The 26,989-nt window shown below is 44.3% G+C and overlaps 1 protein-coding gene across 1 annotated transcript in view; it reads right to left on the reverse strand.

Annotated features, from left to right (window-relative positions):
- ADSS1 (adenylosuccinate synthase 1) overlaps positions 1-26,989 on the reverse strand; it is a 101,506-nt gene that overhangs the window by 43,329 nt on the left and 31,188 nt on the right. Inside the window, exon 2 of the mRNA XM_033951835.1 lies at positions 5,244-5,346. Within this exon, the coding sequence (XP_033807726.1) occupies positions 5,244-5,346 (103 nt within the window). The remainder of the gene's footprint in view (positions 1-5,243; positions 5,347-26,989) is intronic.

Raw genomic sequence — 26,989 nt, forward strand, 5'->3', positions numbered from 1 at the left:
ATACATGGTAATGACTTCTACATGAGGGTACACTCTCTGCCCATTCCATACCTCCATTTGTATTAGGACAAAGAAATTCCTGCATTAAACAGATGTATGTTAAGGAATGACATTAACTGTTTGCATGGGCTCATGCTAACCGTTAGCCCATAGTAAGTCCTGCCTTACAAGCGAAAACAGATTAGTAAAATAGGACACTTTCTAAATAAAAAAGAGCAGAAGGGTTTAATTTAATTTAATGTGGTGTTTTATATATCACTAAATCTCTCATAGGATTCAAAGCAGTTTACAAATCAATTAAATTGACTTAAGTAATGGCCACAAATCTAATCAGGTACTTTGAATTTCCCTCTCTGTCTCAACAGGCTCACAATCTAACTATAGTACCTATGAAAGAAATAATTACTTACATTTACCTATATAAAGAGATGGAAGAGGGAAAAGATAATACAATAAATTCAATACTATAGGTGCATAAAAAGGCACAACAGAAGAGAAAACTTCAATATCAGAAGAACCCCAAAGAAAAATCCTAAAAATAAAAGCAGGAAAAAATAGCAAAATTAAATAAGCCCAATAAAAATAAACCCCCTTCATTCTCACCGCCTTCAGTCAGCTTCTAATTCATGTACCCAATCGAACCAGGCCAGCCCGGAAAAGTACTCCTCCACTTCAATTTCCAAGACAGGACACCTCCACTTCAATTTCCCTGCTCCTGAAAGGCTGGAACCAAAAACTGCAGCTCTGCCAGCCCACTCTGAGATGGCAGAATGAAGAGAGGTGGACCATCCTTCCATGGGACTCCAGAAGAAGTCATAGGCTGGGAGCTGAATGCAAGTGGAGGCTCTGGGTTGAAATCTGGGTGTAAGAGGCATTCTCCATGTCATTAGGGCAGCGCCGCTACAACTCCCATCATAAATGCTGTTGGCCTAATGACTCAGCTAGTAGGTGCTGTATGCTTCCAAGAGGACATTCCCTAGTTCAAATCCTGTGATGGGACTTCTACACACAACAGCCACCAACCTGCCCCTCCTGGTATCCTCAGATCCAGCCGTCAAATAGGAGTGACGCATAGATGGTCAGTCATAGAAACATATAGAATATGACGGCAGAAAAGAGCTGTAGCCCATCAAGTCTGCCCACGCTAATGACCCACCCCCAGACTTCACCCGGCTAGAGATCCCACATACATATCCCATTTCTTTTTGAAATCGAGCACGCTGCTGGCGTTAATCACCTGCAATGGAAGTTCATTCCAATGATCGACTACCCTTTCGGTGAAGAAATACTTCCTGGTGTCGCCATGAAATTGCCCACCTTTGATTTTCAGCGGATGACCTCTTGTGGTTGAAAGTCCTTTAAGAAAGAAGATATCATCTTCCACCTCGATGCGGCCCGTGATATATTTAAAAGTCTCAATCATGTCCCCCCTCTCTCTACGTTCCTCGAGCGAGTATAGTTGCAGTTTATTCAGTCTTTCCTCATATGGGAGGTTCTTGAGTCCCGAGACCATCCTGGTGGTAATTCGCTGAACCGACTCGATTCTCCGCACATCTTTTTGATAATGTGGTCTCCAGAATTGAACACAATATTCAAGATGAGGTCTCACCATGGATCTGTACAGGGGCATTATGACTTCAGGCCTCCGGCTGACGAAACCTCTACGGATGCATCCCACCATTTGTCTAGCCTTGGATGCAGCTTTCTCCACCTGCTTGGCAGTTTTCATGTCTGCACTAATGATTACTCCCAAATCACGTTCTGCCCTAGTCCTAGCTAAGGTCTCACCATTCAGAGTATAAGTTCTGCATGGGTTTTTGCTGCCAAGGTGCATGACCTTACATTTTTTGGCATTAAAGCCCAGCTGCCAAGTCGAGGACCAATGTTCCAATAAGAGCAGGTCCTGCTCCATACTGTCGGGTAAGGTGCTGTTATCTACTATGTTGCATAGTTTGGCGGCGTCGGCGAATAGTGTTATTTTACCTTGAAGCCCTTGAGTCAGGTCTCTTATGTATATTTTGAAAAGGATCGGTCCCAAGACCGATCCCTGTGGCACTCCACTGGTCACCTCCGATGTATTGGAGGGGGTACCGTTAACCACCACCCTCTGGATTTTACCGCTTAACCAGTCATTGACCCATGTCGTCAATATCACTCCCAATCCCATCGAAGTCATCTTGCTCAACAATCTGCGGTGCGGGACGCTATCAAAAGCTTTGCTGAAGTCCAAGTACACGACGTCTAGAGACTTCCCCATATCCAGTTTCCTTGTAACCCAGTCAAAGAAGCTGATCAGATTGGATTGACAGGACCTTCCCTTTGTGAATCCATGCTGCAGGGGAACCTGTAGATTCTCCTCGGTCAGGATCGTATCTAATTCTTGTTTAATAAGTCTTTCCATGAGTTTGCTCACTATTGAGGTGAGACTGACCGGTCTGTAATTCGCAGCCTCCGTTCTGCAACCTTTTTTGTGCAATGGAATGATGTTAGCTGTTTTCCAGTCCATGGGGACTTTTCCGGTACTTAGGGAAAGATTGAACAGCACGGATAGCGGTTCCGCCAGGACATCACACAACTCCCTAAGAATCCTGGGGTGTAGATTGTCCGGTCCCATGGCTTTGTTCACCTTGAGTTTTGATAGTTCACCATGGACGCTGTTGGGTGTAAACTTGAAGTTTTGAAACGGGTCTTCCGAGGTTTGCCTTGCCTGCAGTTGTGGACCGGTCCCTGGCGCCTCACAAGTAAAGACTGAGCAAAAGTATTCATTTAGTAGTTTGGCTTTATCAGAATCCGTTTCTGCATAGGTCCCGTCTGTTTTCCTGAGACGTACTATCCCATCTGTGTTTCGTTTCCTGTCGCTAATGTATCTGAAGAAGGATTTATCCCCTTTTTTAATGTTTTTCGCTAGTTGTTCTTCTGTTTGAATCTTGGCCTCTCTGACTGCCGCTTTGACTGCTTTAGACCTGGTCAGATAGTCTTCTTTTGTCACCCTGTTTCCTGTATGCTTGTAGGAAATAAAAGCTTTTTTTTTTCCTTGACAAGATCCGAGATCTCTGCAGAGAACCACTGGGGCTTGTTCTTTCTCCGTCGTTTGCTTACTGTTTTTATATAGCGGTTTGTTGCCTCATGCAAGGTGCATTTCAGGATTGACCACATAGCCTCTACATTATTGGTTTCAGCTTGGTTTTGTAGCGCCTGATGGATGAAGTCTCCCATGCGTTTAAAGTCAGTGCCCCGAAAGTCGAGGACCTTTGTTACTGTGTTTGATCTAGTGAAGCCTATCTTGATGTTGAACCATACCATGTTGTGGTCGCTGGAGGCTAGTGTATCGCCTGCCGAAACTTCTGAAATGCTTTCTCCGTTGGTGAGTATCAGGTCCAGTGTTGCCTGATCTCTGGTGGGCTCCAGCACCATTTGTTTGAGTTGCGCCCCTTTTATGGAGGTTAAAAGCCTTCTGCTGCCGCTGGTAGTAGCGGAAAGTGTCTTCCAATCAGCATCGGGCATATTGAAGTCCCCTAGCAGAACCGTGTCCCCGCGTAAAGTGATGTTCTCAATGTCTTTGATTAGTTCCATATCCCTGTCTTCCTGCTGTTTTGGGGGCCTGTATACTACACCCAGATACAAGCATTTTTCGTTTCCTCTGGCCAGGTTCACCCAGAGTGATTCCCCGGTGTAGTTGACATCTGTGATTCTGGTGACTTTGATGTTATCTCTAGTGTATAGTGCTACCCCACCCCCTATCCTTCCCTCTCTGTCCCGACGAAGTAAGTTGTATCCTGGTATAGCCATGTCCCACCCATGTGAGTCTGTGAACCAAGTCTCAGATATCGCTATTACATCGAGGTCGGCGTTCGTTATCTCTGTCTCTAATTCTAGAATTTTATTGCCTAAGCTGTGTGCATTAACATACATAGCCCTCCATACTTTATGTTTGCTAAGACCCTGTGTAGAATTTCCCGTCTGAGTTTGAGTGGCTTTTGTATGATTGTTTTTACTGTGTGAACTTACCTCGGTTTCAGAAATGGAGTGTCGATTCACCTCTCCTGGAAAATTACTTACTGCGCTAGAACATGAGTGGGTACCCTCCCCCAACTTACCTAGTTTAAAGCCCTTCGGAGGAGGTGGGCTAGTCGATGTCCGAAGACGTTCTTGCCTCTCCTTGTCAGGTGGAGTCCATCTGGTCCCTGCAGTCCCTATAGTGCCTCTCCATGGGCTCATATTATAAGGTTCGGAACACAACCAAGCTATATAGCTTCCATCTCAAGGTAGTCACAATGACTCAACTGAGTATGCCAAAAACCTCAATTTACATTCGTTTATATACGGTAGTTAGGCCTATTTTTAACAGCAACTCTCAAGCAACCAGAAACTATATTTATCTGGCATCTACCAATCCCCATGGGTGGTACCGAAGAGTCTACTGTATTAGTATAACTGAGTAATTAATGTGCCTATATGCAGCAGACATGTATAACGTACAAGTACAATACTCTGTGAGTTTTGTAACTGAGAGTCCCGCCTATGTCCTACCCATGTATGACCCCTTGCAAATACGCACCATGTAAGTTAAACAAGTATTTAAAGAATAACACTTAAGCACCATCCTAGCACTTCCATGTGTATATGTACACATATGACCCAATTAAAACTTACCGTTTTCCTAACCATATACTACTACTAGTAATCATTTCTATATTGCTACTAGACATACGCATCGCTGTACATCAAAACACAGAAGAGTCCCTGCTCAAAAGAGCTTACAGTCTAGTCAAGACAGACAAACTGGACAAGAAGGTGCATCATTACACAGATATAGACAGATATTGGTGCTTAGAAGGTGGGTTTGAGTTTGGAATTGAAAGCATCTTCAAAGAATTGGGCTTTGAGTCTGGATTTGAATACTGCCATCTGTTAGTGCTTCCCCCAGGAAGACCTGTTAGACACAATTACAATTTTTTCCCCTCTGTTTCGCTGTTCCCCTTTCCTATTTACTATTGTAGCCTACATCATTCTCTTCCCTTCTTTTCCCTCCTCTCTCTCTTACTACATTTCTATATATCACTTTTAATTATCTTACTTAGACTGAACACTACTCAGATGGCTTCGCTGATCTGAAATATGTGGGTAAATGCTGGTATTCTAAACATTTACATGAGTAACTCACATGTAAATGTGAATGCCTAGTTTATAGATTTGCCTCAATTATGGCTAAGTCCTTTAAATATGGAGAAGGTCCTGCTTACCAATGAAGGATATGGCCTTGGTATTAATAATTCCACTTGGAAAGAGGTGAAAATCATATTCTTTTCCATCAACGACCACAGTATGACCTGCATTATTTCCTCCCTGAAGGAAAGAAGAAACAGTGTCATAAATATCACATTTAGGCAATATGGTTGCTGTGCAAGTCCACCTGAATAAGTAGACATCAAAGTTAAAGAATTTGTAGTAGGTGATACGTTTTTCATTGACCTAACTCGAAGTAGCTGTGACTAGCGATGTCAAAAAAGTATTTATCCCCTCCCATTTCCTCTATTACTGCACTGGTGTCACACTGAATAGCTTATGATCTATAATATTAGATAAAATGGTTTATGATCTATAATATTAGATAAACACATAACACAGTTTTTAAATTATTCATTTATTTAAGGAACACCCACATCACCTGTTTGAAAAGTAACAGCCCCCTAAACTCAATAACTGGTTGTATCACCTTTAGCATGAATAATTGCAATCAGATAAAGGGGGAAAAGTGTGGCGCAGTGGTTAAAGCTACAGCCTCCACACCCTGGGATTGTGAGTTCAAACCCACACTGCTCCCTGTGACCTTGGGCAACTTACCAAATTCTCCCATCCCCCCCAGGTACATTAGATCAATTGTGAGCTTTCCAGGACAGTCAGGGAAAAATGCTCAAGTACCTGAATAAACTCATGTTCTGAGCTCTCCTGGGAGAACAATATAGACAAACAAATTTCCTATAATATGATATCAGCCTTTCAGATCACAGTTGAGGAATTTTAGCCCACTCTTCTTTGCAGGACTGCTTTAATTAAGACACATACATTGAGTTCATGCATGAACTCTTTGTTTCAGATCCTGCTACAGCAGTGGTCTCAAACTCGCAGCCCGGGGGCCACATGCAGCCCGCCAGGTACTATTTTGAGGCCCTCGGTATGTTTATCATAATCACAAAAGTAAAATAAAACAGTTTCTTGATCATATCTCTTTAGCTATAAATTACAATATTATTATTAAAACTTAGCCAAAAGGAAAGATATATCAACTATAAAGAGTTTTACCTCATGCAAAATTGTCATTTCTTTAATAAGATATTAACAATTTTTTTCTGCGGCCCTCCAAGTACTGACAAATCCAAAATATGGCCCTGCAAAGGGTTTGAGTTGGAGACCACTGTGCTACAGCATCTCTATTGGTTCAAGTCAGACCTCTGACTAGCCCAAATTGACCAGTCCAAAGTTTTAATTTTGTTTCTCCCCAGCCATTCGGATGTAGAGTTGCTTTTGTGTTTTTGGATCATTGTCTTGCTGCATAACCCAATTAGGCTTTAGTTTCAACTCATGAACATTCTCCTTAAGAATTTTGTGATACAGTGCAGAATTCATGGTTCCTTCAATAATGGCAAGTTTTCCAGGTCTTGAGGCAGCAAAGCATCCCCATATCATCAAACCACCACCACCATGTGGATTGCTGTATTTGCTGTACACCAGACACTTAAATCCAAATTTCTAAGGTGCTTATGAATTTTTCATCTTTTCCACCTTCATACTTTAAGTACTTTATGCAATACTTAAAGTATGAAGGTGGAAAAGATGAAAAATACATAAGCACCTTAGAAATTTGGATTTAAGTGTCTTGTGGGCTTTTCTAAAGTGATAATAGGAGCCATTGACGACCGGTTTTAACCAGTGTTCCCTCTAAGCGGGCGGGTGTTGTGAGCAAACTTTTTTCACTGTGAGCTAAAAATATCGGGCGCCAGCAAGTTATGAGCCAAATAAATATGTTGCTTTCTACCACAGAACTTCCTTACGTTTGTATGGAATCTATCCCCTTTCAACTTTAGAGAGTGCCCTCTCGTTCTCCCTGCCTTAGCTACTAAGTCTATTCCCTTCAGTACCTTGAATGTTTCTATCATGTCCCCTCTCAATCTCCTCTGCTCAAGGGAGAAGAGGCCCAGTTTCTCTAATCTTTCGCTGTACGGCAACTCCTCCAGCCCCTTAACCATTTTAGTTGCTCTTCTCTGGATCCTTTCGAGTAGTACCGTGTCCTTCTTAAAGTACCAGTGCTGGACGCAGTACTCCAGGTGAGGGCGTACCATGGCCCGGTACAGCAGCATGATAACCTTCTCTGTCTCTTCAGTCCAGCATCTGCCCCTTCCATTCACTGTCTGTCTTTCCCTGCCATCTCTCCTCCTGCCCTCCCCCACCCCCCAATTTGGTCTAGCATCCATCATCTTCCTTCTGTTCCCCTCATGGTCTGGCATCTCTATCCTTCCCTCCCCCCTGTGGTTTTTAGCATATCTCTCTTCTCATTTCCTCCACTCAGATCTGATCATTCTCTGCTCTCTCTTCCCTTTTCTTCTCTGGTCTTCCTTCTCTATTTTCTGCCTCCATCTAAATTAAATTCTTTCTTACTATTTAGTCCCGTTTCCCTCTTTTCACTGTGTCTACACACAGCTTGTCACCCCTTTCCCTCACCCCTCCATTATCTTACTATTTTCTTCCCCCTTTATTTATCTCCTCCTTCCATCCAGTATGTGTTCTTTCCCCACTTCCATTCAGCATCTGCTCTCCCTTCTCAACTGACATCCATCTGCCTTCTGCTCTCTCTCCCTTCTTCTCACTTCCATCATCTGTCCCCTTCTCTCTCTCTCTCATCTCCTCCATTCCATCATCTGCCCCTTCTCTCTCTCTCTCTCTCTCCCCCCCCCCCAACTTCCATCATCTGCCCCCCTTCCCCTCACCTTTGTGGGTCACTTTCTTTCCCCTGAGGGTGGCTCATGTCACAGGGGAAGCTTTGGCCGAGCAGAACCGCTTGATTGACAGTGGAACTTACTTGATTGATGTCGATGCTGGGGCCCGTTGCCGTTTGAAGGAAAAAAAAAAAGGTGGAAAAAAGGAACCTGTAAAGGCGAGAGGAAGGGAAACCTCCAGGACAGCTGCTTTTTGCCCTCCTTCAGCGGCCCAAGAGTTCAGACCAGCAGCGGCAGCTCTGTATGCTTTTAACTTCGGCACAGAGCTGCCCCTAATCAATAGTTTAGCGCGGTTTCATGAGGCAGCCTCGGGGCCTTTGATAGCCGGCCCGCTTCGATGATGCGATGTGGGCCGGCCTAGCAAAGGCCCCGAGGCTGCCTTATGAAACCGCGCTAAACTATTGATTAGGGGCAGCTCTGTGCCGAAGTTAAAAGCATACACAGCTGCCGCTGCTGGTCTGGAGGTGCGGAGACAAGGCAGGAGGCAAACGCGGTGGAAGGCAGGAGTCCCGGCACAGCGACTGCAACAGGAAGTTGCAAGTCAGCTGACGCCGGCCTTTCGTTGCGGCGGGGACCGAATCCTTTGCGGACCGGCAAGATTTTGTTTGCGGACCGGCGGTTGAAGAACTGTGCTCTACACTGTGTGCGCTGTGACGAGAAACATGTGCGCTGCGAGGTAATATTTTGTGCGCCTGCGCACCCCAGCGCAGCTTAGCGGGAACACTGAAATTTGATTTACTGTACACCAGGCATAACTAGACATGTAATGTCTAAAGTGTTTTACTTTTGACTGCTTAACAAAGGAAAGTGAGGTCTATTCTGGGCATGACATAGCCAGGTGAAGGAGTGGCTGGCTGTGACAGCTAACACACTGGAAGTTACCATGCCCCAGCTGTCAGGAATGCAGTTTTTGACAGGTTAAGTGCTGTGGCAGCGCAGCCCTCAGCTCTTCCAATCCCCACCCTAACATCACAACCCCATCTCCATCCCCAACCCAACAACACTGATAACCCTCACTCCCCAACCCCACATCTCAGAAATGGACCAGCTCCCATCCATGAGAGCAAGCTCTGCCCCTGCTAATTAATGCATTAAGGGGGAAATTCAAAAAACCGATAGGCACCCTACTGACACCTAAGTTAATTTAAAAATGCTGTTAAAAATGGAAAAAAATGGCTGATTAGGAATTCCCATGTCACAATTAGCTGAACCAGCAGGGAGACCCCTAATTCCTCTCTCTCATCCCAGGATGCACTGGGAGGGGCCTAAGACTCTGAAAGGCACAGGTGGGGCACTGGGAGGGACCTTAGATGCCTGGGCCAATCAGAGTCTTAGGCCCCTCCCAGTAAATACCAGGGTGCACCAGGAAGGGGCCTAAGGCCCTGATTGGCCAAGGTGCCTAAGGCCCCTCGTATGGGATGCACTGGGAAGGGGAAGGCCTGCTATTTTGATGAGGCGGGCCTGCAGACAGGAAAGAGTGGGCATCCCTCCTGCCGATTTTCCATCAAAGGTGCAAGGGGTGTGTGTGGGGATGTCAGACTTGGGGAGCGGTCTCTCTCTGGAGGGGTTTTGGGAGGGGTTCCGTGGGTGAGAGGAAGAGAGAGAGGGGAATCAGGGATCTCCCTGCCAGTTTAGCTAATTGCAGCAGGGGAATTCCCGATTAGCTGAGTTGGCAGGATTCCCAAAGGCCACAGTTTCGAGGAGTCCTGCTGGCTCAGCTGATTGGGGATTCCTCTGCTGTGACCAGCTGATGGCAGGCTGTGGACTATTGTTGGGATCCCCCAGGAAAGACAGGCACCAGCAATGTTGGCCAGGGTTTTCTGGGCCTACATTTCTGGCGCCTATCTTTGCGTGAATTGCACCTACATAGGTGCTTGAAGCGGATTCTCTAACCGATGCTGTCGCGTGATTGACACGCGATCAGCGGCTGCTTTTAAGGCGGTTGCTGACATGGGTGTCGGTTAGAAAATTCAGGGATAACTGCATAGTGTGGAACTTGATGGGGAATGGGTGTGGCCTGTGCCTTGCAATTAACAGGCAACAACAAACTGCTTGTTAACTCTCAAAGTAGCAGTAAATGCAGGACATTCTGCACTACCTCAGCTGCTGCATCTGCATCGTCTGCAGTGTAGTTAACGAGTGGGAAGTACATTTCACTACATTAACTATATAGAAGTTGCTGGGCATACAATCAACAGTTAACACACATTCATTTCTGTAATTAATGCATACTCCTGCAGCGTTTAGTCAAAGGGGGTCTCTCAAATGATTTGACAATCAGATACATTTTGGCCCCGACTATAAAGTCCACTTAAAGCAGTGGTCTCAAACTCGCGGCCTGGGGGCCACATGCAGCCCGCCAGGTACTATTTTGAGGCCCTCACTTTGTTTATCTTAATCGCAAAAGTAAAATAAAACAGTTTCTTGATCATATGTCTCTTTAGCTATAAATGACAATATTATTATTAAGACTGAGCCAAAAGGAAAGATTTATAAACTATAAAGAGTTTTACCTCATGCAAAATTGTCATTTATTTAATAAGACATTAACTATTTTTTTTCTGTGGCCCTCCAAGTACCTACAAATCCAAAATGTGGCCCTGCAAAGGGTTTGAGTTTGAGACCACTGACTTAAAGTTAGATGCCGATATCGGCACCAAGTAGTGCAATGCTAAGCGTGATTCTATAAAACGAAGGCATTCCAAATGTTGTGTGATCTTGGCACCGAGGTACCCCCCTTCTTCAAACCCAGCATGCACCCAAAAAGAGGGAGAAAAAGCCTCAGGTTAATGTAGCAGTATAGAATCAAAAGGTAGAAATCAAAACTGCTTTTGATACTTTCACTGGCAAAAAAAAAAAAAAACTCCCTCACAGAACAGCTCAGGTTTAGAAAAGGGCAAAGTCACCCAGAGGCACATTCAAGGACTTAGGGAGCTCAAGTCGGCTTTTGTCAGCTAAGTCCTTGCTGGCTTTGAAGAGGGGGGGTACTTCAGTGCCACGATCACACAACATTTTGAATCATTATATGTTGTGTGTCTTCGCATAATTTGATAAAAAACTTAGGCACCCATTATAGACTCATGCTTAGCATCACCTAAGCATGCTTTAGGCAGCACTAGCATTCTAACTTTTAGGCACACCATATTTATGCCACAGTTTTCTTCGTCTAGACTCTAAAGTTAAGAGCCAATATTGGAGCCTAAAGGTACCTAATTCACAAAGAGGTGCCTCTCAAAACACGTGAATGATCTGCTCCCTAACCACACCCAATTTTAGTGTAGGCACTTTGGGCTAGGCACCGTCTTTGTATAGAAATGAGTTTCAAGCCAATTATGAGGTGCTGAATGCCAATATTGGCACTGATTAAGCCTATTGCTCAATTAAGACAGATGCCGATATCGTGTGCCTAACTTTGGGTTGACTTTATGGATTCAGGGCCTTTTTTTGTAAAGTTGTTGCCATTTAAAAAGTAAATACCGTATATACAGTACTCGAATATAAGTCGAGACCCCATTTCCCCCCCAAAAGGAGGAAAAATGGTTGACTCAAATATAAGTCAGGAGGCTTAATATTCAAGTGCCCTGCTCTGACAGGCTCTGCACCCTGTACCCCCCTCCCTGTGCTGTCCTCATACCTCTTCTGCTGATCCCTGGTGGTCCATAGGTGCAGCGGGCAGGAGTGAGCTTTCCGTGCTCCTGCCCCACTGCTAACATAGATAGAAACATAGAAACATAGAAATTGACGGCAGAAAAGGGCTACAGCCCATCGAGTCTGCCCATACCAATGACCCACCCCCTGACTCCTACTCTCTCAGAGATCCCACATGAATATCCCATTTTCTCTTGAAATCTAACACGCTGCTGGCCTCAATCACCCTCTGAGGCAGCTCGTTCCAATGATCTACCACCCTTTCAGTGAAGAAGTACTTCCTCGCATCACCCTGAAATTTCCCTCCCCTGATTTTCAGCGAGTGACCTCTGGTTACTGAGGGCCCTATAAGACTGAAGATATCATCTTTCACCTCTATACGCCCAGTAATATACTTAAAGGTCTCAATCATGTCCCCTCTCTCTCTTCGCTCCTCCAGTGAGTACATCCGCAGTTTTTTTAACCTTTCTTCATACGTGAGTTCCCTGAGCCCCAAAACCATCCTGGTAGCCATTCGCTGAACCGACTCAATTCTCAACATATCTTTTCGGTAGTGTGGTCTCCAGAATTGAACACAATACTCGAGATGAGGTCTCACCATGGATCTGTACAGCGGCATTATGACTTCAGGTTTTCTGCTGACAAAACCCCTACGGATACAGCCCATCATTTGTCTTGCCTTGGACGATGCCTTCTCTACTTGATTGGCAGCCTTCATATCGTCGCTAATGATCACTCCTAAATCACGTTCCACCGTGGTCCTGGACAAGGTTTCACCATTTAGTGTGTAAGTTCTGTGTGGATTTTTTTTGCCTAGGTGCATTACCTTACATTTTTTAGCATTGAAGCCCAGCTGCCAAGTTGATGACCACTGTTCAAGCTGTTTTAGGTCCTGCGTCATAAAGTCAGGCACACTGCTTTTGCCAACTATGTTGCATAGTTTGGCATCGTCGGCAAACAGTGATACTTTTCCTCTAAGTCCTTGGGTCAAATCTCCTATGAATAAATTGAATAGAATCGGCCCTAAGACGGAGCCCTGAGGTACTCCACTCATCACTGCTGACGTTTTGGAGGGGGTACCGTTTACCATCACCCTTTGAAGCCTACCATCTAGCCAATCCCTTACCCATGTAGTGAATGTATCTCCTAATCCCATCGATTTTAGTTTGTTCAACAGCCTGCGGTGTGGGACGCTATCAAAAGCTTTGCTGAAGTCCAAATATATCACGTCAAGGGACTCACCGGCATCCAGATGATTGGTCACCCAATCGAAGAAGTCAATCAGATTAGATTGGCAGGACCTTCCTCTGGTAAATCCGTGTTGATGAGGATCACGTAAATTTTCTTCGTCTAGAATTTTGTCAAGTTCCTGTTTGATCAGTGTTTCCATGAGTTTGCACACTATGGATGTGAGACTCACCGGTCTATAATTTCCTGTCTCCGTTCTGCAGCCCTTTTTGTGGAGTGGAATTACGTTAGCTGTTTTCCAGTCTAGAGGTACCTTTCCTGTGCGCATGGAAAGATTGAAGAGTACGGATAGTGGTTCAGCCAGAACTTCACTCAGCTCTCTGAGTACCCTGGGGTGTAGATTGTCTGGCCCCATGGCTTTGTCTACTTTGAGTCTTGAAAGTTCGTGGTAGACGCTACTAGGTGTAAACTCGTAATCACGAAACAGGTCATTTTGGCTATCTCTTATTTGCAGTTGTGGACCATTTCCCGGTGCTTCACAGGTGAATACTGAGCAAAAGTATTCGTTTAGCAGTTCTGCCTTGGCAATATCAGATTCTGCGTAGTTTCCATCTGATTGCCTAAGGCGTTCTATTCCATTTTTGTTTCTCTTCCTGTCGCTAATGTACCTAAAGAAGGATTTGTCCCCTTTTTTAATGTTCCGTGCTAGATCTTCCTCTGTTTGAAGTTTGGCTTCCCTGACTGCCTTTTTGACAGCCTTAGATCTGGCCAGATAGTCTTCTTTTGCCTCCCTTTTCCCAAAATGTTTATAGTTGATAAATGCTTCTTTTTTCATTTTAATGAGGTCCGAAAGTTCCTTGTTAAACCATTGTGGTTTTTTGTTTCTCCGGCATTTGCTTACTGTTTTTACGTAGCGGCTAGATGCTTCATCCAGGATGGATTTTAGATTTGACCACATAGTTTCCGGATTGTCAGTTTCTGCATGGTTTTGCAGCTCTTGATGGACAAAGTCTCTCATGTGGTCGAAATCTGCCTCCCTAAAGTTGAGGACCCTCGTTGCTGTGTTTGATTTAGAGAAGCCTTTCCTGAGGTTAAGCCATACCATGTTGTGGTCACTGGAGGCCAGCGTGTCTCCCACTGATACTTCCGAGACACTGTCTCCATTTGTGAGTACCAGGTCCAGTATTGCTTTTTCTCTGGTGGGCTCTAATACCATTTGTTTGAGTTGTGCACCCTTAATGGAGGTTATTATTCTTTTGCTACCGCTCATAGTTGCTGAGAGGGTATTCCAGTTTGCATCTGGCATGTTGAAGTCGCCTAACAGTACTGTGTCACCACGCAAAGTGATGTTCTCTATGTCCTCAATCAATTCTCTGTCTTTGTCTTCCTGTTGTCTCGGAGGCCTGTAAACCACACCGAGGTAAAGGCATTTTTCGTTCCCTCTGGCCAGGTTTACCCAAAGTGATTCCCCTGTGTATCTAACATCTGTGATCCTGGTAGTTTTGATATTATCCTTAGTGTATAGTGCTACCCCCCCTCCTAACTTGCCCTCTCTGTCCCGACGAAGTAGATTGTAGCCTGGTATAACCATATCCCACCCATGTGAGTCTGTGAACCAGGTCTCGGATATCGCTACTATGTCAAGGTCAGCATTCCTTATTTCTGTTTCTAGTTCCAGGATTTTGTTGCCCAAGCTGTGTGCATTAACATACATTGCTCTCCAAATTTGTGATGATATGCCTATCCCCGTTAGTGTAGTTCTTGTTTTTTTGTATATACTATGGGTACTTACCTTAGGTTCAGAAGTGTGTGTATTACTTTCTTCCCCAGGATGGATCCTTACTGCTCTGGTATGTATGTGTGAACCCTCCCCCAACTTACCTAGTTTAAAGCCTTCCGAAGTAGATGTGCTAGTCGATATCCAAAAACTTTCTTGCCTCTCTTTGTTAGGTGAAGTCCGTCAGGTCCCTGTAGTCCTTGTAGCGCTGCTCCGTGGTCTAGGAATCCAAAGTTCTTCTCTAAACACCATTCGCGAAGCCACTCGTTGGTCCTATGGATGCGCTCTTCCCTGTCTCTGCCTTTGTCTCTTACCGGGAGAATTGATGAGAAGACCACCTGTGCTCCTGTCTGCTTTAGCTTCCTTCCCAGGCCCTCGAAGTCTTTAGGGATGTTGTCTGATGTGTTTCTGGCAGTATCGTTGGTACCTACATGGATGAGAAACATAGGGAAATGGTCAGTAGGTTTCAGAAGTTTGTCTATACTGGTGGTGATGTCGCGGATCCTGGCTCCAGGGAGACAGCAGACCTCCCTCGACTGCAAATCTGGTCTGCAAATTGGTCCTTCGGTGCCTCTTAGCATGGAGTCTCCGATGACCACCACTCTACGCTCCTTCCGAGGGGGGGTGGATCGAGCAGCGAGAACTGCAGCCGGTGTTCTGTGTTCGGAATCCTCCTCTGCTTCATCCTCGTCAGTTCCTTCTTGAAGGACGTGAAATCTGTTTTTCAGGGAAAGTTGTGGCGTTGGTGTTGAACTGCCCTGTTTGAGAGAAAAAGAAGAAGAAGGTGAGAATGGGGGGGGGTTTCTTTGCTTGCCAGTAGAAGAGGTTACCAGCTGCCAGGGACCGGCATCTCCAATCATTTCCTGTATTCCGATCGTTGAGTTTAGAGCTGTAGGTTTGGGAGTGCCAAGGATGGTCCTGTCGAGGCTTCGTTCTGCAATGTGAGACATTTCCTGGATGGCTTCGTCGATGAAGGCCTCATCCTCCCTGATGCACCTCAAGCGCTTCACCTCCTCCCTGAGGCTCCGCAGTTCCTGCATAACATCCTCGTCCGTTTCTACCTGTTTCATCTCGTCTGTCTGCGTAGAGACCGAGGCATACCGTGGGAGGGGGGTGGCCTCGGTCAGCACTGAGACATCTGTTCCCTGCTCAGTGGCACTCTCTGCCTTCTGCGTAGAGTCCTTGGCCATCCCCCGGGTCTCTCCAGATGCTGGAGTGTTGAGCTTGATAGTAGTCTTGGCGCTCCTTGTTCTCCCTGCCATTTCAATAAGGAAAAGAAAAAGAGAAAACAAATGTGAGTCAAGGAAAGAGTGTGTTTGCCTGTGTGCTTGCTTGCGTGCGATAAAGGGGAGTATCTGTTTTTGTGTGGGAAGAGTGGAGTGTATCTGGCTTTAAAGTGGTAGGGCTCTGTTTAGAGGCCCTTCTTGAGGCCCTTCGCAAAGGCGCTCTCGCTAAGGCGAGCGCCTTTGCCGCTCGCCTTCGCCGCGCGCCTAACGGCTGTGCGCCGTTGGCCCGCCTCCTTTTATGGAGGGGCCCGGCGCCTACTGCTGATGCGTTGGGGGGGGCGGAGCTACTCTCGCCGCTTCCCCGATGCTAAAAAAGAAAAGAAGCAACAAATCCCAGGCTTTTGCCGCTCGCCTCGCCTGCTGAGACTCTCTCCCCGCTTTCTCAGCCCTTCGCCTGATCATTGATGGCTGCCGTGAGATAGGGTTTCTTCAGCCGCTGAGCAGCACCGAGCAGGAGCACGCTTTGCCGCTGCTGCTCGGCACTGAGCAGCTTCTTGACTGGCTCCCATGAATTCATGTGCCGCTCAGGTTAGCAGTGGGGCAGGAGCGTGGAAAGCTCGCTCCTGCCCTCTGCACCTCTGGACCACCAGGGATCGGCAGAGGAGGTATGAGGACAGGGAGGGGGGACAGGGTGCAAAGCCTGGCGGTGGCCTGCAATAATTCTGGGAGGGGGACGCTGGCCCGAATATAAACTGAGACCCCATTTTTGGGCCCAAAAATCCCAGTTCATATTCGAATATATACAGTATTTAATTTTCCTACAGAATTTCAGAAGCCATACTTGACACCATTCATAATTTTGCACCTCTGGATTGTTGGTAACCCATGGGTTTTATGTCGAAGAGGTTAAATGGATGAAATGAAGTGGATCAAAAGTATCATGAGGGTAATGTAGCAATGCAGAAGCAAGCACAACAGCTGGACAACGGTATAAATAAACCTTCAAATCCCTTAACAGTCCTCTTGGTGATTAATAATTAAGCTACTACAGATGCATTGTTGCCATGGAGAAACATAACTACAATACATCTGTTGTCTGATTAGCAGACAGATGTAAAAGGGCTGAGGGTTTTTATTTTTTACTTTTCAGAACATCTTGAGATAATTAGCAGAGCAACAATTTACTGAAGTAGGGGCTTATTTTTGTCTGAATCAATCATTTTCTTTTAAACGAAATAAGATTTCCACGTACTAAGATTTCTCCTAAGGTAGAAAATGGAAATAAAGACCAAGGGCTAGGTTTTACTAAAAGGTTCTACAGAATTATCACAAGCTAACATGCATTAATGCATATTTTAGAGCAGGTTCCTTTTTATGTAATTTACTAATAAACCACCCCACCTCCCTTTTACAAAACTGAAGCATGGTTTTTAATACCGGCCACGGCAGTAACAACTCCGATGCTGCTAGAATTCCTATAAGTATCGGAACTGTTACTGCTGCCACCCTTTTTTATTTATTTTATCTCAATGTATTTTACTTTTACCTAACCCTTGATCCTCCTGTTTCTGTACGTAGCCCTAGAAGCGGGAGAACCCCGCAGAATCAAATGAACCACCACAACAGGTGGTCAGAAAGTGAAACTCATGAGAGATTCGCCAATAATGCAGGAACACCTTGCGCCCTTCCAGGTACTTTAGCAGACGATCCCAAGATTGGGACCTGTCCACTGAACAACTGGGAAACACTTCCAGATGGACATGGAAAGCTGAAACCACCTTCGGCAAAAAAAAAGAAGAAACTGTTCACTCTCAGGAACTCGGAGCAAAGGGTGTCGACATGACAACACCTGCTATCTGTAAACTCTATGGTCACATGAGAGAGTGACCAGAAAAACCAGTCTAGAGAATTAAATCCCAGAGAGAAACATCTCTCAGTGGATCAAAAGAAGTCCTGGAAAAGCCAAACCGCACTATACTAAGGTCCCAGACCGGGAACAGATTCATAATGGGTGGACAGACCCGAAGATATTTTTGCAAAACCGAGCAACATCCGGATGCAACTCGAAAGAGAACTGCCAATCCTGGGATCTAGAACCAGAGAGACTGGCCACCGGGATCTGCAGAGATGCCACCATGAGGCCTGAATCTAGACCTGCTTGGAGAAAGCAAGGACCCATGACACTTGAGTTGAATAAGGGTCTACCTGTTCTTGGTCACTCCATCGATCTAAAGGTCTTCTATGCCTTAGTGTAAGCTGACACCAAGGACGACTAGGTAAACCTAAGAAGCTTTAACCATGACAAGCTCCGAATTGCCTTGATATGGTTCTTTGGGGGGGGGGGAGGGCGTTTAAAGCTATGACCTCAAGAGCAAAGCCATAATGACAAAACTACCCAGATCTTACATGACAACTGAGCCTAGTGGAGACGGTCAGGAAAGACGTTCAGGCGCAGACTGTATGCCACCCACAGCCACATCAGATCTGCGCACCATGACCTTCAGTGCAAATTGGGCGCCACCAGAATGATGCGGCGAGTTGCAATCCTCCGAAGGATCCGGCTGAACAGCAGCCAAAGTGGAAAAACAGAGAGAAGAACCTCCGGAGGCCACAGTCTAGGAATAAGGCTTCACACAGGACTCAGATCGGATGAAGCAACCCTAATGGATGGTCTCTCACCCTTTTATTGAGTATCTTAATTCCCTTAATTACCTAGCTAATGCTTTGCAAGGTTACAGTTTCATCATGCATTTACAGTGCGGATTATAACAAGGTAACTCACTTGGGGGGTACAGATAGGTATAGACCATTGCTCAAGCAATGGGCCTGATGGGCCGCCGCGGGAGCGGACCACTGAGCAGGATGGACCTATGGTCTGCCTCAGCGGAGGCAACTTCTTATGTTCTTATGTTTACATATCTAATGTGATTTTCAAAGCTACTATCTCACATGACATATGAATACATCATAACGGTTACAATAAAGTGATTCCCTCGTGTACACTTCTAATATGTCTAAAAGCTTATTATAGCATGTGATATTCCAAAGGTTATAATGCATGCCCCTTAAACTCAGCGCATGACAGAAGCCTGCTTTTGCACGTAGGCAAAGTCTGTTTGCTGCCCATATAAGGAATACTTAAACAAGATAAGGAATAAGATAAGGGTAAACTTGTGTCAGGTTAATATGTAACAAGAGTCTTGTGACAAGAGAGGGGAGGGGGGAATGCCTTAGCATTCTGTCACAAGGTGCTAACATTTTCCCTTGCTTTAGAATGACTGTGTGGCAAGAGAGGAGAAGGAATGATGAAGGATTCATAATTCCTCTACAGGGCTCAGATCAGTGTGCTAATATGGCCTTGTATCAGAATTGCATCCGTACACCACAGTCGCTCATTCCATGGCTTAGTATAATAAATACAAGACAAGGTACGATCTTTACGGTTACAGCGCCCAGAATATGGAACTCCTTACTATCATTTATTAAGGAAGAAAAATCACTAAGTAAATTTATAGGACTGTTAAAATGCTGGTTGTACAAGGATGCTTTTGAGACCTAAGCATCGAATTCTCTTTTGATCCCGTTCTCTGCATAAACTCACATGTCCTCTGTCTTAGGCTTTGAGAAATTTTTTTTAAAAAAATCTTTAATGTTTTAATTTAAATTTTTATCAATACTTTTAAAATTTTTACCTTCCTTTTGTACTTACCTTCATGTGTCCTTTACTAAGTTTATTGTAGTTCTCCCTACTTCCCTTACGTATCAGTTCGTAATGTAGAGGATGAGCAACCACTAACTGGAAAAACAGTGGAAAAACAGGATATTACTTTAAAAGACTTGTGGTTAGGAATTACTAGGGTTGAGGGGTTTCTCAGAGTGTCAATGAAACAAACATCTGATTTCTCACACTCTGTGGTTCAAAAGTTTGAGAATGTGGATACCAATTTAAATTGTTTGGAAACTAGATTAGGTGTGATTGAAACTCAGAGTAGTGCATTGCAAGCTGTTTCACTATCTGCTATAAAAGATTCTACATTACTACACTCAAAAATAGAAATGTTAGAAAATATGCAACGGGGAAAGAATCTTCGTTTGGTTAATTTTCCAGTTACTCATTTGTTATCGCCAGAGATATTACTAAGAAAATATTTTAAAGAGATATTGGGATTACCCAATGCAGATAGCTTTCCAATTAATAACTGTTATTATATTCCCCAGAAAAAAAAGGAAACAATACAGGAAGTAGACCATCTGGTAACAGATGACGTTAATTTAACAGAGTTTCTGGAAGATTCTCAAGATGCTATCCAGACTCGGTCTACAATGCTTCTAACATGTATTAGTGAAACGGATAAAACGTTGTTAATGAAACTTTACTTTAAAAACAGACTGACCAAGTTCTGTGGGGATTTGGTTAGTATGTTTCCTGATGTCTCAAGAGCTACTCAGTTTAGAAGAAAAGAATTTCTGAAATTAAGAACTAGAGTATTGGCACTTGAGGCTTCATTCTATTTGAAATTTCCTTGTAAATGTTTAGTTAAAATACAGGACACTGAGTTTGTTTTCTGGGATCCCATTCAATTGCAACAATTTTTGGTAGCACGTGAACAGAAGTGAGTTTTCTTTTCTTTCTTTAATTTTCATTAATCGATAAGAATAAAGGTAGGAATGTCCAATGTCCTAATTTAGTTGGGAATGATTTGGGTTCTTTTGAAACTCAATCTATTCCCTTGTTTTTCTTTAAAAATTTGTTGATATATAGCAACATGTCTCCCCTTTAGTGGGCTTGTAAAGGATTGTCTTTTTTGTTGATGTGTTTTATGAAAATTTGTATGATAACCTTTTTTTTATATCTTTATGATATTGTAAATGTTTTAAATGCAATTAAAAAAAAAAAACTTTTAAAATTTTTACCTTCCTTTTGTACTTACCTTCATGTGTCCTTTACTAAGTTTATTGTAGTTCTCCCTACTTCCCTTACGTATCAGTTCGTAATGTTCGTGTGTTTGTTGTAGTTAATAACTAAGACCCTGTTTTTAATTGTAAATCGCTTTGAATTCATGATATTGCGATATATCAAAATTTTAATAAAACTTGAAGAGCATCAATTCTCTCACTTCCAAGTTGGATCTGCAACTGAAGAAGCATGGAACCATCTTATGTGGTGCCGCAGCCACGAGGTCAAGGCAGGGCTGCCCCCAGCGCCTCACGAGCACCCAAAACGCCTACTGCACTAGGGACTACTTGTTCGGAACTTTAGATTGACAGCTGAGGAAGTCTGCTGGAACACTGGCCACCGCGGCCACATGCACCGCCGTCAGCACCAGATGAAGACTTTCTGCCCCAAAAAAAGAAGCCTCCTGAGCCAAGAGAGAGTTCTTGGGTCTTCTCTGACGATTAACAGAGATCACTGCCATCAATGATCGACCACTTCTGTGGTGATGGAGTCCAACAGTCCTGAAAAGGACGACGACCATGGTAAGGCTGGCATCCGTGGTATTACAGTCCAGGAGGCAAGGCTTAATGGGACGCTCTGGCAGAGTGATGGAGGACAAAGCCACCAGGTCATATCCACTCTGGCCTCCAGAATCCACTGCAGACTCAGTTCTAAGACATCTTGGTGAGGGGGTCCAGTGAGAGAGGAAAGCATTCTAAAACTTAAAAAATTACAAAAACACTTTATTTCAGGTGGGGAAACACAGAGGAACACTAAGAAACCTTCAAAACCCCTTGAAATTAACTTTTAAGAGATTGATTTTGAGCCTGTCAGCTCCACTTTGTACTCACGGTTATAAGACACAGAGAGTCTGCAACTGCTCCCAGCCCTTTCAGTGGCCGGTTTATAATTCATTGCCATACTGCTGGAAATTAATCCTTCAAGCTGATCTTCGGGTTGCTAGTCAAACTCCCTTGTCTGACTATAACTCCAACCCTGTGGACCACCGGATACGCACCTGGACGGGTAGAGGCGCGAAAGCGCAGCCAGCATGCTGCAGAACACCGCTGAGCCACTAAGCTCACTACACAGTCTACGTTCGATCCCCTGCTTAACAGGGAGTGAGCCCCCTAAGCTCGCTACACAGTCTACGTTTAATCCCCTGCTTAACAGGGAGTGAGACCAGGTCAGGGACGGGCCTGAACTCCAAGGAAGACTAAGCAGACTGGCTAACAGGTACCCCGCGGGGATCGGCCTGTCAGCTACAGACTGAAGTCTGAGAATTCCAAAGCAGGCAGAACTTCACATCCATTTCAAATGCGAAAATACCCGAAAAAGGGACAAACTTACGTCGAATTAAAATAATAAAATGGGGAGAGCAGAATATACACACCCATGTGTGCAGAAGACTGCTAGAGGGCGCTAAAGTAGCCTGTGAAGTAGAGAGTTGCGCGGGGACAGAAATCCCACCCAACCCCGCCCATCCCCGCCAGGATCCTCTCTGTCCCCACCCGTCCCCATCAGGATCCTCTCCGTACCCACCCGTCCCCGCAAGGAATTACCTCCATCCCCGCCCGTTCCCATAAAAAGCAGCAATTACTTCTGACAGGATCATCAATTCCACAGTTTCTTTTCTGTTTGCGTTGCTGTTTTCCTTGTGGGATCTCTGGTGGAACCCTTTTTTTGTTTTCTGTTCAGGTAATTAACTTATAAACCCCCTCTTTTACTAAGACTGACATGTCAATTATATTATATGGACGAACCCTGCTTCCAAAGCCTTCCAAACCCATGGGAGTCCCGTTGGCTAGAGGGGGGTCCCCGTGGGAGTCCCATGGATCAGAGGGGGGTCCCTGAGAGAGTCCCGTGGGTTAGGGGGGATTCCCACGGGACCCGTGGGATTCCCTTGATCCCCGTTCCCATGCAGACCTCTACTGTGAAGTACACTAGAGACAGTGAAAAACCTGTAATGGATTTCTTCTGCAGACCATGCGAGTAGTGGGAAATAACCCTATGATCTAGAACACGGGTGCCCACACTTTTTTGGCTTGCGAGCTACTTTTAAAATGACCAAGTCAAAATGATCTGTCAACAATAAAATTTTAAAAAACACAAAGCAGAGAAAATGTTAATTATCATTTGTATTCGGGGTTTTTTTCAGAGGTCAAGGCAGATGACTTTAAAATATGTAATGTCACCTTAGTAACAACAATACAAAAATAGACAAATATACCCCCTCCCCTTTTGCTAAACCGTGATAGCGGTTTTTAACGCAGGGAACTGCACTGAATGTCCCTTGCAGCTCCCGACGCTAAAAACCACTATCGTGGTTTAGTAAAAGGGGAGCCATTGTGCAAAATATAGACAGCAGATATAAATTCTCAAAATGGACACATTTTGATCATTAAATTGAAAATAAAATCATTTTTCCTACCTTTTTCTGGTGATTTCATGAGTCTCTAGTGGCACTTCCTTCTTCTGTAAATCCAATATTTCTTTCTTTCTGTCCCCTCCCCTTTTCTTTCTGTCTCTCTTTACCCCTGCCTCTTCATTTCTGTCATTCTCTCTCCCCCTGCCTGTCTGTCTTCCTTTCTCTGTCCCCCGCCCCCTCTTTATTTCTGTCTTTCTCTCTCCTCCTACCTGCCTTTCTGTATCTCTCCCCCTGACCCCCTAAGCCATCGAGCTGATTTCTCCACTTCCCCAATTTTTTCTCGCTCCCTGCCGCTCCCCCCCCCCCCCAGCCAACACACCGATTTCTCCCTGCTTCCCCGAGACAGGCCTACAAGCGCCGGGCCTACAAGCCTTCACCTCCGACGTCATTCAGACGTTGGAAAGGAAGTTCCAGGCCAGCCAGGCAGCACTGGAAATATATATATATATTTAATTCTCTTTTAAATTTTTTTGTATTGTAAACCATCTAGGTACAAGTTGATAGATGGTATATCAAGTACAGAATAAACTCGGAAACTTGGCTCTACAATTTTGTAAACATTAGGGAGAATGTGTTAAGGCCTTAGTATGCATTGATGCACTTTAGTCACTTAGCTCAGGTCCTATGTATGAAGCATTAACCTATAGACATATGACCCTGAGTAAATAAATAAAAATCAAGACATATTTATTTGAGAAATGTATGACTTAGAAACTGTAAGATTATATATCTGTGTTGAATTTATCCTGTAATAAGTATGAATATAATTTTTATTGTGAGCTGCTCTGAACCTATTTGTAGGGAGAAAGCAGTTTATAAATAATACCAATTTAGATTAGATCAGAGACTCATATAGTGTTTCACCTGGACTTATTTTACACCTGTTTCCCTAGTGTTAACTTTGTTATAAAAATATCATTGCTGCACAGTGGGATGTGCGCATCACCTTAGTGCTTGGGAAGCAGGGATATGTGATCATTTGATACGACACAGGAAAGGTCATCAACATGGATGGTCAAAAACAGAGGCAGAATCCAACAGAGAAGAATACAGTATCAGGAAAGCTGGATATCAGCTATGAACCACAGCAGTATGGCACCAGTTAATATCCAACTCTCCTTATCCAACATCATCAGTATATCCTATTTTGTATCATGTTAACTACAAAATGAAATGACAGAAAACAAAATTTGGGAGATACCACATTTTTCACTCCATAAGACACCCCTGACCATAAGTCGCACCCTAGATTTAGAGAAGGAAAACAAGAAAAAAAAAACCACATTCTGACCCAAATTCTCCCTGCCAGGCTCTGTACCCTGTCCCCCCTTTGGTGGTCAAGTGGTAGGCAGGGACAGGGCACAGGGCAGGCAGGCCTAGTGGCCTTGTGACAAGCAGGCAGGCAGGCCTAGTGGCAGGCAGGGCCCCCAACCCCAAGGCAGGCAGACAGGGACCCCCGTACCTTCACTCACCCCGCAAGCTTTTTGCTCTCCTCAGAGTAGTGTGTACTCTGAGCCAGCAGAAACAGTGGGAGCACCAGCCTCAGAGTACACACCAGCTGGAGGAGTGTGTGGCGCGGTGCTTGAAGCTACAGCCTCAGCACCCTGGGGTTGTGGGTTCAAACCCCGCGCTGCTCCTTGTGACCCTGGTCAAGTCACTTAATCCTCCATAGCCCCAGGTACGTTAGATAGATTGTGAGCCCACCGGGACAGATAGGGAAAACGCTTAAGTACCTGATTGTAAAACCGCTTAGATAATCTTGATAGGCGGTATATAAAAACCTAATAAACTTAAAAACTTAAACTTAAACTTCCAACCCAGCAAACTAGAGCCAGTAAGCCGGTTGCAAGTTACAGATTGCTAGCCCAAGGAATTAAGAAGCCACAGTCTACTTCTTGGCTACCAGACCAGAGCAAATCCCTGAAGAAGCATTTTAGCAAAACAGGGAGTCCTGTTGGATTATGTGGAAGAATGTTTAGCTTGGATGACTTTCAGCTTTTTCTCCACGGAGCAGTTTTTCCTGCTTTCTAAACCCCAGGACTACACTTGAACAACAACATTCAGATAAGTGACTTCTATTGAAAATTTTTGAAAATATTACAAATTATACTGATAAGTGAAAGAGACTGTTTTTGAAAATAAGAAGAAAAAAGGTTTTTGAAAATTATAAGAAAAAAGAAGATAATAAAGATAAAATAGAATTTCACAGTTTGGGAGTTTTTGACCGAGGATGTGTCTGCTAGTATCAAATTCTGTTTGAAACTAGCTTGTCTATGTGGGTAGCCTATAGAGCCCCTATTGGACACTGAGGTCTTTTCTCCTTTTTGGATGAGAGGTGATTTATAGTCCTGTGCTTTTGGAGGGTGTTGTAATTTTGTCACACATATATATATATACACATGTATATGCCATTATTCTAACGATTTACTCAATTGGCATGACATCACCCACATGAGAATATTATGCCTGGTTTTCCTCTATGAAGAAGCACAGTCATGTATATTTTATAAATTACATACATTAGTCATGACTTTGCCCAATCTTCATCCAACCCCCCACCCTTGAACACTCCTTCACCAAAGCTGCATACAGGTATGTACATTACTACATGTACTCATAGGGCAATTATAAAATTACCCTTCACATTTTCATGCATATATACCAGTATACATGTTCCTTCATTGAAAGGTAAATGCCTCACCTTTAATCAAAGTTAGAATACTAGACACTAGGGAACCCTCCCACCCCCCCAAAATCAGCAAATAACTGGGAAATTCTAGAAAACTCATTTTACACCATTTATTCTAGAGGCATGTCAGGGAATACTAGTCTGAAAATTTCCGGCCATCCGAGATCCTGGCTGGGGCTAAGAACTTCACCAGAGGGAAACAAGTCACTTTTAATAGCAGTGCAAGAGATAAATTTAGTTGTGACACAGCAGCTGACAATTATCGTGCCTGCCTGTGCTAGGGATGGCTTGATGAGATTAATTCCTGAATGTGAAGGATGGTAGGACCATGTGATGTGTAGCATACCCTTCTGTCAACACAAATTCTGAGTTGGGACAAAAGTGTTGAATGATTGGAGGAAGTTTAAAAGATGTGACCCTAACATTTCCATAATGGTATGGCATCTCAGAAAGCATTACATTTTCTTTAACTACAACCTCTTTGTTTGCTTCAGTGTCTTTTGTACCTTTTTTGGTTTGGTTCCCATTGCAAGAATATTAAGCACAGTGACAAAGGAATGAATGAGCAATGGCATAATAAGTCACAAAGGAGCCTGCTCTTTGGGTGCTGAATAGAGAATGACATGGGAACAAATTTTTCCCCATCCCCAGAGGAACTCATTTTCCCGTCCCAGTGAGTTCTTTTCCTGTCCCTGCCCCATTCCTGCAAACTCTGTCCTCATCTGCACAAGCCTCAAACACTTCAAAATCATAAGTGTTCGAGGCTTCTGCAGTTAAGGCAGAGCTTAAAGGAATGGGGCAGAGACATGGCCAAAACTCATGGGGGATGAAGAAATTGAGTTCCTGCGGGGACAGGGATAAATTTGTCCCTATGTCATTCTCTAGTGCTGAGCACCTTCAATATTGAGCTTCTTCGCTATGTTCAGAAAGGGGTAATTTGAATTATGTTTGGAAAGCAAATTATTCTGAAATGTTGATATCTATGGGGTCGTTCACAGATGTGGATTAATTAGATTCTGTACATAGGGCAGAAGAGCAGCGCTGCCTGCTGGCTTAATTTTTGTCCAATACAGTTGACCCAATCCTACATTTTTCCCTTTGCA

This window comes from Geotrypetes seraphini, chromosome 7 (assembly GCF_902459505.1).
Source record: "Geotrypetes seraphini chromosome 7, aGeoSer1.1, whole genome shotgun sequence".
In the NCBI taxonomy this organism is placed as follows: Eukaryota; Metazoa; Chordata; class Amphibia; order Gymnophiona; family Dermophiidae; genus Geotrypetes; species Geotrypetes seraphini.